Raw genomic sequence first — 13599 nt, 5'->3', positions numbered from 1 at the left:
TTATTATCAGTTATGTATCAGGGAACTCAGATATCGCAATATGAACAACTTTATTATTATTCCGACCAGTAGTAAAACGCTTGTCAGAGCGGAGCGTCCGTTTGGTTAGGTGGTATATATATAGATTCGCAACAGAACAGACTTGAAACATTCAACCCGATGTCTCGTGTCGACATAACTTGTAGCGGATCTACATGTTAAAACAGGCGAGTCATAAATTATCACCTATTGGAGATTTATTTCCCCGAGGGTATCACAAGCCCAGTAGTCAGCACTTTTTATGCTGACATGAATGGTCATTGATATGGTTATGTTTATAAATTTACAGTTTACAAATTTTTGAATTTTTTGAAATACTAAGGCTTTTCTACCTCAGGCATAGATTTACCTTAGCTGTATTTGGCAACACTTTTAGGAATTTTGGTTCTCATTGCTCTTCAATATCGTACTTTATTTGACCTTTTTAACTTTTTTGGATTCGAGCGTCACTCATGAGTCTTTTGTAGACGAAACGCGTCTGGCGAATATACTAAATTTAGTCCTGGTATCTATGATGAGTTTATTTACAACCACTGGGTCGATGCCAATGCTGGTGGAGATTTATTTCCCCGAGGGTATCACAAGCCCAGTAGTCAGCACTTTTTGTGCTGACATGAATGGTCATTGATATGGTTATGTTTATAAATTTACAGCTTACAAATTTTTGAATTTTTTGAAATACTAAGGCTTTTATACCTCAGGCATAGATTTACCTTAGCTGTATTTGGCAACACTTTTAGGAATTTTGGTTCTCAATGCTATTCAACATCGTACTTTATTTTGCCTTTTTAACTTTTTTGGATTCGAGCGTCGCTAATGAGTCTTTTGTAGACGAAACGCGTCTGGCGAATATACTAAATTTAGTCCTGGTATCTATGATGAGTTTATTTACAACCACTGGGTCGTTGCCGTTGCTGGTGGAGATTTATTTCCCCGAGGGTATCACAAGCCCAGTAGTCAGCACTTTTTGTGCTGACATGAATGGTCATTGATATGGTTATGTTTATAAATTTACAGTTTACAAATTTTTGAATTTTTTGAAATACTAAGGCTTTTATACCTCAGGCATAGATTTACCTTAGCTGTATTTGGCAACACTTTTAGGAATTTTGGTTCTCATTGCTCTTCAATATCGTACTTTATTTGACCTTTTAACTTTTTTGGATTCGAGCGTCACTCATGAGTCTTTTGTAGACGAAACGCGTCTGGCGAATATACTAAATTTAGTCCCGGTATCTATGATGAGTTTATTTACAACCACTGGGTCGATGCCAATGCTGGTGGAGATTTATTTCCCCAAGGGTATCACAAGCCCAGTAGTCAGCACTTTTTGTGCTGACATGAATGGTCATTGATATGGTTATGTTTATAAATTTACAGCTTACAAATTTTTGAATTTTTTGAAATACTAAGGCTTTTCTACCTCAGGCATAGATTTACCTTAGCTGTATTTGGCAACACTTTTAGGAATATTGGTTCTCAATGCTATTCAACATCGTACTTTATTTGGCCTTTTTTACTTTTTTGGATTCGAGCGTCGCTGATGAGTCTTTTGTAGACGAAACGCGTCTGGCGAATATACTAAATTTAGTCCTGGTATCTATGATGAGTTTATTTACAACCACTGGGTCGTTGCCGTTGCTGGTGGAGATTTATTTCCCCGAGGGTATCACAAGCCCAGTAGTCAGCACTTTTTGTGCTGACATGAATGGTCATTGATATGGTTATGTTTATAAATTTACAGTTTACAAATTTTTGAATTTTTTGAAATACTAAGGCTTTTATACCTCAGGCATAGATTTACCTTAGCTGTATTTGGCAACACTTTTAGGAATTTTGGTTCTCATTGCTCTTCAATATCGTACTTTATTTGACCTTTTTAACTTTTTTGGATTCGAGCGTCACTCATGAGTCTTTTGTAGACGAAACGCGTCTGGCGAATATACTAAATTTAGTCCTGGTATCTATGATGAGTTTATTTACAACCACTGGGTCGATGCCAATGCTGGTGGAGATTTATTTCCCCGAGGGTATCACAAGCCCAGTAGTCAGCACTTTTTGTGCTGACATGAATGGTCATTGATATGGTTATGTTTATAAATTTACAGTTTACAAATTTTTGAATTTTTTGAAATACTAAGGCTTTTCTACCTCAGGCATAGATTTACCTTAGCTGTATTTGGCAACACTTTTAGGAATTTTGGTTCTCAATGCTCTTCAACATCGTACTTTATTTGGCCTTTTTTACTTTTTTGGATTCGAGCGTCACTGATGAGTCTTTTGTAGACGAAACGCGTCTGGCGAATATACTAAATTTAGTCCTGGTATCTATGATGAGTTTATCTATAACATTGGAATTGCCTCCCTTCTCTCGAAAAAGACGTAGCAAAACTTGATTTACGTACAATGAAGTGTTGAAATTATTTAAACTTTAAATTTGAGTTTCAAACATTCTAGTTGTGATGTTCTTATTATATGACGTCTGATTCAGTGTTCTGAAAAGGCTAGTATTTAAAAAACTGAATACCAAGAGAATTACTAATAGTTTTTTTAGAGGACGGGAGAAAGGTAGAAAGACCATTCACAATTTGTTTTACATTCGTTTAAGAAATAATTCCTACATGTCATGCTCTATGCTCATTTTAACATGGGTATGCATTATATTTGTCGATATTTTACACTGAGCGTTAGCGAGGTGTAAAATGTGGTCAAATATAATGCCTACCCATGTTAAAATGAGCATAGAGCATGACATGAAGGAATTATTTCGATTCTAATATGACAAATGCAGTATTTTTATAGGTCGAAGCGTAAGAAAATACCGTAAAAACGTTTGGCTTTTCCTGTGTCCTCCCCGAGGAGTTTGTGCATTACAATTCATATTTGATAAGTTTAAAAACCACGAGCAGGGTAAATATATGTTGTTTTATAAAAATATATAATTAAAGTTTATGCTAGCTGCTTAAATGTATATATTTTAAAGGATAACGATGGAAATAACGTTTATATACACAGTAAGTTCGTGCGCATGTGTCAAACATATGTTTATGCTCATTAGAACACGGCTTTGTTTACAAAGCGTAATAAGGACTTCATATTAGAATTTCTCTTTTTTTTAATTAAATAAAAATCACAATAAACCTTTCAAATGAAGAGTTCATTAGATAGAAATATGCCCTGTGGAACCCCCCCCCCCCCCCCCCCCATTTTTGTGCTCTCTATTTTCAACCCTCGAATTAAGCTTTCCAATCTAATTGAAATTAAAACCTTGCTTTCTAACCAATCTGTTCATGTACCGGACCGACAACTTTCTTTATTTAATACGAAAATCTATAGTGACGTTATACACATGCATGTCTGGAGTATACGCCCGAAAAGAAAGAAATAGCCCAACTCCAAGTTACTATATATTCCTGCATCTCGTTATTTTTACCACGTGGAGCTTGCATTAGAATAAATACCGAATATGGAAAGTGAAACTACAATTCAAAACATAAATTTTTAAAGTCAGAAGGCACAAACAAGAAAAAGAAGCCTTTTTTGGCCGGTGTAATTCTCTCTCAGTGTTCAAAATATACATGAAATATTTGCCACTGTTCCTCTTTTGTTTTATGAATTCTTACCCTGAGTTTTCTATCTGTTACATGCCAAAAAATCCTCGCTATAAATTCCGGTGTACCTCCTACGGCACCCATTAGTATTTAAAGATTTGATTTCATTCAACAAATTAATTTATGAACTTCATGTACGTGTCGCTTATAACACAGCCATATACCATATGGTCAATATTAAGCATCCATGTAATTTGTCATATGGGGTGTTTGCAGAATTTCAACGGAGGCAATTTCTTGGCATGGATGACATATTCTTGTTGGGGCTTTATTTTAAAGGGTACACAAAGCACTTTCTTTCTAGAATTTGTTATGATAAACATGTTTTTGTACCGAAAAAGTTTTTCATTTTTAGCTGATTATTCCGAAGGAACTGTGAGCTTATGCCAGCACTTGGCGTCCGTCGTCGTCTGTCAATTTCAAACATCTTCTCTGAAACTACTGAACCAATTCCCACCAAACATAAGCTGAAGATCCTGATTGTATTTAGAATATAGTTTGTGTTTTATTTGCTGTTTCGTCAAAAACATGGCTTTCATAGCTAAATATATAACATAGGGGTAAATTGCAGTTTTTGGTTTATATCTCAAAACCCAAGGCATTTGGAGAAAATGGTAATAAGTGTTCATTATGTGAATGTCTATCAATCCCGAAATTTTCAGATGAAACAAACGACGTATATTCGGGTTGGTGCCAATAAATTGGTAATTTGAAGGAAATTTTGAAGTTTCTGCTTATTATCTAGAATGTTATAAATGATAAAAAATAAACTGTAAACAGCAAAAATGTTCAGCAAAGTCAGATCTGCAAATATGGTTTAGCACCACCAAAATTCTCAATTGACTCCTATTGCCATTTAAAGACATTTTTTCATAGTTTGTTCATCTCTTTTGCTTACTTTAAAAAAAATATTCTGCTTTGAACAGTTGAAACTGCTGAATTCATTTCAGCCAAACTTGGATTGAATGAGTTTCAGAGTATCTAGACTAAGTATAAATTTTGTATCCTATTTCCTTTTATGTCAAGAAACAAAGCCATTATACAAATGTAGCTAAAATGGAACATAGCCACTCATTAATGTATATTGACAAACTAAGTAACATAATCATTGATGAAAGATTTCAGTAAAAAATTTACAGGTGAGCGATTCAGACTTTCGAGAGCCTCTTGTTACGTATTAATTTGACGAGACAGAATACATCATCATTTTTTAAATATCAAACACAAAAAATCTTAAACATAAGTTTCTTTATTTAATAGAAACAAATCTTCCGTTTATTGTGAGAATGAATTATGTATGTAAGTTTGGTGTCAAGATAAGGATTATTTGAATTTTTAAACAACAAAATATTGTTCAAATTTGGGACAAACACAACACTTATAGTTACTCTAACAACAAAACTAAGTCGGTTCCTCATATTTTGTTTTTTCATTTAATTTTGTTCCAAAACCATGAAACACCATTATAACACAAAACTAAAAGAAACATCCATCTTAAAAATGAGGCGGAGATTTTGCTCCCATATTATGCATGTGTTATATTAAAATTTTGTCTTTGCACAAAAAGTTGTTATAGAAAAATTATGAATTGCCAAAGACAAAATTTTAATATAACACATGTATACAAGCTATTTTTCCCCAAATCAAGTCAAATGTGTAAAAAACAAACTTATACCGTGATGTGCCACCTTAAGTTATATGGGGTCGACATTTCACTCGAAATTGCGATTTCTTGAGCTTTTCTATTCGTTTGATAGCCGTATAGGTTTTTCGCATTGTTAAAGGTCGTCCGGTTGAATCCACTTCTTTGAACTCTGTTGGATAATTGGCATAGTCTCATTGGCAAAATATACGGCATACCACATCTTCTTATTTTCATACACATAAAAACTTTATAGGAATATCCTCAACACAAGAATGGTATAAACTTCTATCACCATTATTCTTAAGAAAAAAAATATTCTTATTTCTCGATTTTTTTTATATAGATTAGACCGTTGGTTTTCCCGTTTTAAAGGTTTTACACTAGTAATTTTATTGTGGCCCTATACAGCTTGTTGTTTAGTGTGAGCCAAGGTCGTACATTGACCTATGTTATTTGGGTGAAGAGTTGTCCCATTGGCAATCACGCCACATCTTCCTATATCTATTATAAAATTTTCGCCATTTTAGACGTAACCGGCCTTTTTTGGCTGCATATATATCTAGGTTTAAAAAAACTAGGTGATATACTCTAAAGAATTGGTACAAATATATCATTTTCGATCATAAGGTAAATCTCATTTATTAATGCAAACAACAATCGCCCAATCCTTACATCCTATATTATGTAATGCAACCAAGTGTATGCATATTTTAAAAAAACGCACGAAAAGTATAAACATTAGAAAAAAACAATTTAACCAATTAAAAATTCAAACAAATCACGCATTTACGAAAGAAAAATTAATTTATACTAATCAAGGTTCGTCTTTCCTATAACTCATTTGATATTTTGCAAAGCGAGTTATACCATTGGCAATTCGTTATTTGTTGACAGTTCCTTTCCATGGTAATCATTGTACATGCTACCGATGTTGAAAGTTAGTTACAATATTCTTTTGATAACCAGTGACCCGTTTGACCTTTCACAGCAACAAGCAGCAGTGAATTATAGCCAACCAGATGAATCATAAGAAAAGTCTTTAATTTCCTTTCAAAAGTGCCAAAAATATATCAATACTACCAAAGATATCATCTTTTTGTACAACGATGAAAAATAATTCTTACGGAAAGAAATGAATTTCCTAATTGAGATTGGGATTGTCATGGCGAAGTAAATACACACATCAAATGTGTTCAATTTCATTGGACGTTTCGGCGTCAAAGAAAAAGATCGTCCATCATGTTTTATAGATATTTTGATCAATATTTCGTTTGATATGTGCAGAGTCAGATTTTATTATGTTCTTTAAACAGGCTATAGATTTATCACTGTCTTTCTCGGGGGTAATGATGTCAAAAGCAATTTTCTGTTTTGGTTTTGGTCAATACCAGATATCTTATCAAGATTTCATTTCCTTGATGGATACGTTTTAGTTAAATTAAGACAAATATTGCATCTTTTCTTCTGGGTTTTTGCTCTACTATTTTGTGCATTTTGCTGTTCACATTTGTCAATTACTAACTCCCCATTCCGTGGTAGCTGACCCACAAAAGCATTAACTTGTTGTTCTCGTTTTTTAGTTTTGATTATTTGTTGCTATGGTTTTTTTTTAAATTCTGAAATTCTGTCTCGAATTTAAAACAGTACAAATAATTTGCTGTGGTAAGATTATAGAAAATGTGGTATCGGTGTCAATGAGACAAATCCCCCTTCCAAGACACAACTTGAAAGAGTAAACATTTATAGGTCAAAGTACGGTCTTCAACACGAAGCCATGGCTAACACCGAACAGCAAGCTATAAAAGGCTCCCATAATGACTAGTGTAAAACCATTCAAACAGGAAAACTAACAAACATCTAGGTACATTTTCTTTGACGCATATTCTTAAATTAAAAGGTTTGATGCTAGGATTATTAAATTTACAATTTTGCCGTTCCTGGTTGGTCAGGTTAACTTTGGCTGGCTCGGTTGCAGTTTTCTGTCAGCTGTTTTTGAAGTAATGTCTTGGGATGGTCATACTTACATGTATCAAGAAATAAAAAAGTTGAAATAACAAGTTATCATTACATTCTCAGTTCCTCCAGTTTTAGTCAATATACAAAATTAGTCCGAACATTCTCTTATTTTGTCACATCGGATATAGCACTTGAAGTTAACCAATCAAATCCCTCTTTAATATGCTATATTTATACTACTCTTAGCAATTGCATAGACTAAACGAACAAACAAAAATTCATGATATACTACCAACTGCTCAAAAGCTCTTGAAATCATCATGCATTTTTACGTTTCTGATTGTTCAGGCAAAATTTCTTGTCTTATTGTCACAACATACAAAAGTTCCAACTTAAGATATAAAAAAATATAATATATATATTGAAACAAATATTTGGAAGAAATTTAGAATAATTATCTCGACATGTTTAGCTTATGTTAGAATTTTCCCATCCGTAAGAACTAGTGCATTACTAGTAGGTAATATCAAATGCAAATTGTTCTTACTTTTAAAATATATATTTTAATTTTGTGCGGCTTAATATAATTAATAATATGTTTGTAATTTTTCGTAATCAGGTGTGAATAATAAAAAAAAGTACGTTCCGTGCAGTCTACTTATGCTCAAATATTTTACAGCTATCTTATCTATATTACGTTCACGTTGTAAAGATCGACCCAGATTACACAGAACGACAATCATAATGGTGACAGTTTATCTTGTTGTCATTTTAATATTATACACAAACTTTGTTTATGCCGATGATGGTAAGTACTAATACAATTTTAGCTCTGAAGAGGAAGGGGTCCGGTCATCACACTAGCGTTCCACATGTTTACCAGTGGCACTTGCCGTCGTTGTGTCTCACTTCGGATCAGACCTCCTTTTTACAAATAAATCCTACGCCAAAATTTGATAATTTTAGTCATTCACAGCTTGGTATACTTAAGATAATTTTTTTAAACGCAGGCCATGTATATGTTGTGAATATTAAAACAGAAGACATGTGGACGCGGAATAGAACTGTCTCTTTTTTTAGTGACCTGCTTGATTTGTTTTCATAATTCGATAGGGTTTGTTCTAGCACTGACAGGTTTGTGATATAAACCATTATGTCCTGCACCGATATATTTTGTGAAAACATCTTAGATATTTATTTTTAATTCAGAAGATCAAACTTGAACAGCCATTACTACTTTTTAGGTTGGTTCTGGCACGTGACAGATTTTCATTATGACCCTACATACCTCGATGTCGCCTTGTCATGTAATAGGAATGCATCAGCACGAGGCGAGTTCGGAAGCAGCTGGTGTGATTCTCCATGGAAGCTGGTAACTAGTAGTATTGAGGCAATGCGAGATAAAGAACCAAATGTTGACTTTATCCTATGGACAGGGTAAATTATGTTTTATCACTAATCTAGAGTTACATGCGATACCCGCAAAAAAATTCCACACGGAATATCTATGTTTTTTCGGAGGGGGAGGGGATACGTTATTTTTTGGGGTGGGGTGTGGGAGAACTTTGAATGATACTTAAAACTTTTAGTTGTTTGTTTTTTTAGTTTAGCGTGATCATTTCTTGTACATTCGGGTTTTTTTAGCAAACAAAATGAATATGCATGCACTTAATAATTGACAAAGAAAATGGTGAATGTATCAAAGCGACAACAACCCGACCATAGAGCAGATAACAGCCGAAGGCCACCAATGCGTCTTCAATGTAGCGAGAACAAGTTTACATTGTCTTGCTAGTTAAAGAACACCACACATTCAAGACAAACGTTGTTGATAATGTCATAAACACAGATATTATTCATTACATTCGAGGGAATTGCATTTCTTAAAATAGTTTATTTTATGATTGATTTTCTTCCTAGTGATAGTTCACCACATATAAAAGACAATGTAGGTAGTCATGACATGTACAGAGATATCGTTCGTAACATCACACGAGAGTTGAAATCGAAGTTCAATTCTACTCCTATATATCCTGTCTTTGGGAATCACGACTACTACCCCGCCCATCAGTTCCCGCCAAATAATAATTTGATGTACGATGAGATCTATGAAGGATGGAAAGACTGGATAAACGACGATGGACAGAAAAAAAACTTCCAGAAAGGTATTCGAAGTTTTGTTAATTCTGGATATATTTACTTTATTATCTTTCTGATTCTCTCTGTTTCTTTCTGATTCTCTCTAATTCTTTCTGATTCTCTCTAATTCTTTCTGATTCTCTAATTCTTTCTGGTTCTCTAATTCTTTCTGGTTCTCTCTAATTCTTTCTGGTTCTCTCTAATTCTTTCTGATTCTTCCTTATAAGTTTATTTTATTTGGTGCTAAACTGAAGATCTTTGTTTGATTGTTTTAGAACATGATTTGACATCTTACCAACATGAATACAGATTTGACTCTTTTTTGTTTAAGTGTATTTAAAAACACAATGGTTTTCCCGTAAACGTAATCGTTCAAAAAGCATCACATTCACTATATAATACATCAAGTTTCCAAAAGCAGTTTGACTTTTCGCATCTAAATACAGAAACACACGCAGGGTCATCTTTGATTTGCTGTTTGGACCATTTTAAAACAAATCACAGTTTTATACATTATGTCTGAATAGAAACTTTAAAGTGTGTACTAATTGGCTTGCTTATAATAGATATAGAATGATTTGGTATGAGTGCCAATGAGACACCTCTCCATTCAAGTCACAGTTTATCAAAGTAAACCATCATAGGTCAACGTACAGTGTTCAACACGGAGCCTTGGCTCACATCGAACAGTAAGTTTTAAAGGGCCCCAAAAAATTACTAGTGTAAAACCATTCAAACGGGAAAACCAACAGTCTAATCTATCATATATATGTAGAAAATCATGAATATGTTGGTTGCAGATTAACAGGCATTCCTGATTATTTTTTTTACTATAGTATTGTAAATCATCAATTCGTTTCATTTAAATTATGGAGTTTAAGATATAAATAATAATCACCCTTATTATTTTGTAATGCATTTGTATGAAAAAAATATCATTGTTAATCTTTTTTACTTTTATTTACATAAAATTCTTACTGCAGGTTATTTGCATATTTTGTGTTTTTAGGAGCATATTATACTGTACAGATATCAACGGGACTCCGTATAATGTCCCTGAATACCAATCTATACTACAGATCAGATAAGATATCCCGGATGTACAGGTATTCAGACCCAGCAGACCAGTTCCAATGGATGGCTGAAACTCTAGAACATGCTAAAAATAACAGTGAACGGGTACTTATTCTTTAAAAGTATATATTGAGTAAAAGATACTAGAGTCTAGAGAGCGTAAGATACTAGAGTCTAGAGAGCGTTGAACATCTCTTTTTTTTGTTAGGTCCAAACAATATTGTGTCTAAATGCATTTTATTTGTTAGTTATTTTGTTAATTAAAAGTGTGACGTCCATTTTCGCTAAACAATAAAAAAAAATAAAAAAAATAAAAAATAAGATGATGTGGTATGATTGCCAATGAGACAACTCTCCACAAGAGACCAAATGACACAAAAATTAACAGCTACAAGTCATTAGCCTTCAACAACGAGAACAGTCAGATATAAACGTTTTATTTAGGGAACAGCTGACGCCTGCCCCTAGGTGCGGGATTTTCACCCTGTATTGAAGACCAATGGGTGGTCGGGTTGATGTTTCTTTGAAACGGAATTGTAACGAGAAAATGGGTCTTCAACACAACGAGAAAGTCCCACAAATCCTTCATAACCGTTTGTGATGCTTATTATACATCCTGATGAATCGTATTTTTTTATTTAGTTTATTAGTATTAAATCTTATTAGATATAGGAAGATGTGGTGTGAGTGCCAATGAGACAACTCTCCATCCAAATAACAATTTAAAAATTAAACCATTATAGGTTAAAGTACGGCCTTCAACACGGAGCCGTGGCTCACACCGAACAACAAGCTATAAAGGGCCCCAAAATTACTAGTGTAAAACCATTCAAACGGGAAAACCAACGGTCTAATCTATATAGGGCTAGTTCATATCATGCTAAAAAGTTTTATTTTTATGCCCATTTATGGGCATTATGTTTTCTTGTATGTGCGTCCGTCTGTTCGTTTGTCCGTCTGTCCCGTTTCAGGTTAAAGTTTTGTTTAAAGTTTTTGATGAATTTAAAGTCCGATCAACTTGAAACTTAGCAAACTTGTTCCCTATGAAATGATCTTTCTAATGTTAAAATGACAATTTAGAGATTTCATCCCAATTTCACGGTCCACTGAACATAGAAAATGATAGTGCGGATGGGGCATCCGTGTATTTTGGACACATTCTTGTTCAAAAAGTTTTAATTTACTTGTTTTAGGTGATCATCATGTCACATGTACCCCCAGGAGTTATAGCGACAGAAAAGGCAACATGGATGTACCCACAGTTTAACCATCGCTTCAATGAAATCATACTAGAGTACTCGGACACTATTGCAGGTCTATATTTCGGACATGAACATATGGATAATTTCAGAATATCTTATAAATCTGGTACGTATGACAAAAAACATCATGATGAACTTATTGAATTTAACGCAGTGATTAGTAACATGAACGACAGTAACTGTTGGTTTTTTTACGAATACTCCGAACGTGGGGAGTTCGTCAACGAGACAACAACCGATAAACAAATTGAACCCAAAGATATGACCCGGCCATTTTTTTTTTCCTTCAAAACAATCTGGAGGTGTGGTTTTTTTTAGACAAAGTATTTAGGACAGACACTGTAATAAAAAAAAAACATTATTAACTAGCGTTTCAATAACAACAATAGGAACAAGAATATTTGAAAATCTCAAAATTTGATTTGGTTTGTGAGAATTAAGATAAAGATATATAGATCACATGCTCTACAACAATGAATGGCCAGAACCTCACTATTATAGGTTGTTGTATTGTAACATCTCACAATGGCTAAAAAACGCAACATGCAGACAGCATTCGAATTTGGGTTTTGATACATTTACCATTCTAGAGTTATGCTCCTTTTGAACTTAAAGACTTACAAAGCTTGAACTAGGGAATTCGTATCCTCAGACACATTCTTCTTTTGTAACGTTATTTTAAATTTTGAATTAAAATAACTCATGTATTATTTATATTCACATAATTAAAGTTTTGAGGAAGTCAAGTATTGTTTACTATTTACCCCGTAGGTTTGCCAGTTATAGTACATTTATGTGCTCCTTCGGTTACTCCATGGACGTATATCCCGGGAGGACAAGGCATCGGAGAACCAACAAGAAATCCTGGCATTCGGCTGGTCAGATATGATAGAATGACCGGTCAACCACAAGAAGTTAGACAGTACCATCTAGACTTCAAATTGAGTAACGTAAATAAAGTGGCAAACTGGACACTAGAATACAGCATGCCTAAAGATTATCAAATGAAGGACTTAACACCAACTTCTTTCCATGGTCTACTGGAGAGAATGAAATCAAATGGTAGCGCAGAATTCACAGACTATGCCATGCGACGTTATGTTGGAGGTGCCTCTAACGATAGGAGAGTTACGCATTGTTCTTCTCTAGCTTGTAAAAAGCCTTTCATCTGTAGTATTGGTAACGTAGACCTGGCCGAATTTGAGTTTTGTGATAGTGATGGAACCAGTAGAAACCCTGCCTTTGGTTAAAATTTGTAATAAATTGTTTAATGTGTTATCATAATAAATTATTTATGATCGATTTGATATGGTTGGGTCATATTGGTCTACTATTATAGATTTGACAAATTCCAGTGTGTTAAAACAGAACCAAAATACTAACAATAAATATAAGTTGCTAAATTTAAAAAGACTTTTTGCAAGGAAAATATTACATTTATGAAATAAAATAACATGCGTATAGTAAGAACGTATCAATCAAAGATCCTTTTGAATAGATTCGATATTCCAAATCTTTTGTGTAAATTGTAAGCAACAAAAACAAATGTATTCCAGCCAGCATTTAAATATCACTATCCACAACTGCAGTTGAAACTAGTGTGATAGGGATAATTTGTGTAAATTATGCATCTTCATTTGGAACTGTGTGAAAAGGGTATTCTTCAGAAATATGATACTTTTGAACTTTCGTTGACAAACTGTACGGTCATAAAATGTCATTTCATTGTTAAACTATTCATTGTTTTATCGAAATCATTATATTTGCAATATTTGTCCGTCAAAGTAATTTCATTATGATGTAACGATTTTTCTTTGTAAAGCTTTTTGTATTATAAGTAATAATTAAGTGTCAAGTATATTTTCACAAAGTC

General features: G+C 33.6%; 1 protein-coding gene across 1 annotated transcript; it reads left to right on the top strand.

Annotated features, from left to right (window-relative positions):
* Positions 1-7968: 7968 nt before the first annotated feature.
* LOC134681608 (acid sphingomyelinase-like phosphodiesterase 3b) lies at positions 7969-13002 on the top strand. The gene is made up of 6 exons (XM_063541258.1): positions 7969-8059; positions 8496-8688; positions 9172-9416; positions 10400-10569; positions 11658-11832; positions 12498-13002. Exons 1-6 carry the CDS (start codon positions 7996-7998, stop codon positions 12974-12976), a joined length of 1326 nt encoding a protein of 441 aa, XP_063397328.1. The 5' UTR covers positions 7969-7995; the 3' UTR covers positions 12977-13002.
* The last annotated feature ends 597 nt before the right edge of the window (positions 13003-13599 follow it).

This window comes from Mytilus trossulus, chromosome 8, assembly GCF_036588685.1.
Source record: "Mytilus trossulus isolate FHL-02 chromosome 8, PNRI_Mtr1.1.1.hap1, whole genome shotgun sequence".
Classification (NCBI taxonomy): Eukaryota; Metazoa; Mollusca; class Bivalvia; order Mytilida; family Mytilidae; genus Mytilus; species Mytilus trossulus.
This window is presented reverse-complemented; position numbering and strand designations above follow the sequence as displayed.

Coding starts and splice junctions, on each gene's coding strand:
- LOC134681608 (XM_063541258.1), top strand. CDS start 7,996: ATGGTGACAGTTTATCTTGTTGTCATTTTAATATTATACACAAACTTT. Junction 8,060..8,495: donor CTTTGTTTATGCCGATGATG/GTAAGTACTAAT, acceptor ACTACTTTTTAG/GTTGGTTCTGGCACGTGACA. Junction 9,417..10,399: donor GAAAAAAAACTTCCAGAAAG/GTATTCGAAGTT, acceptor TTGTGTTTTTAG/GAGCATATTATACTGTACAG.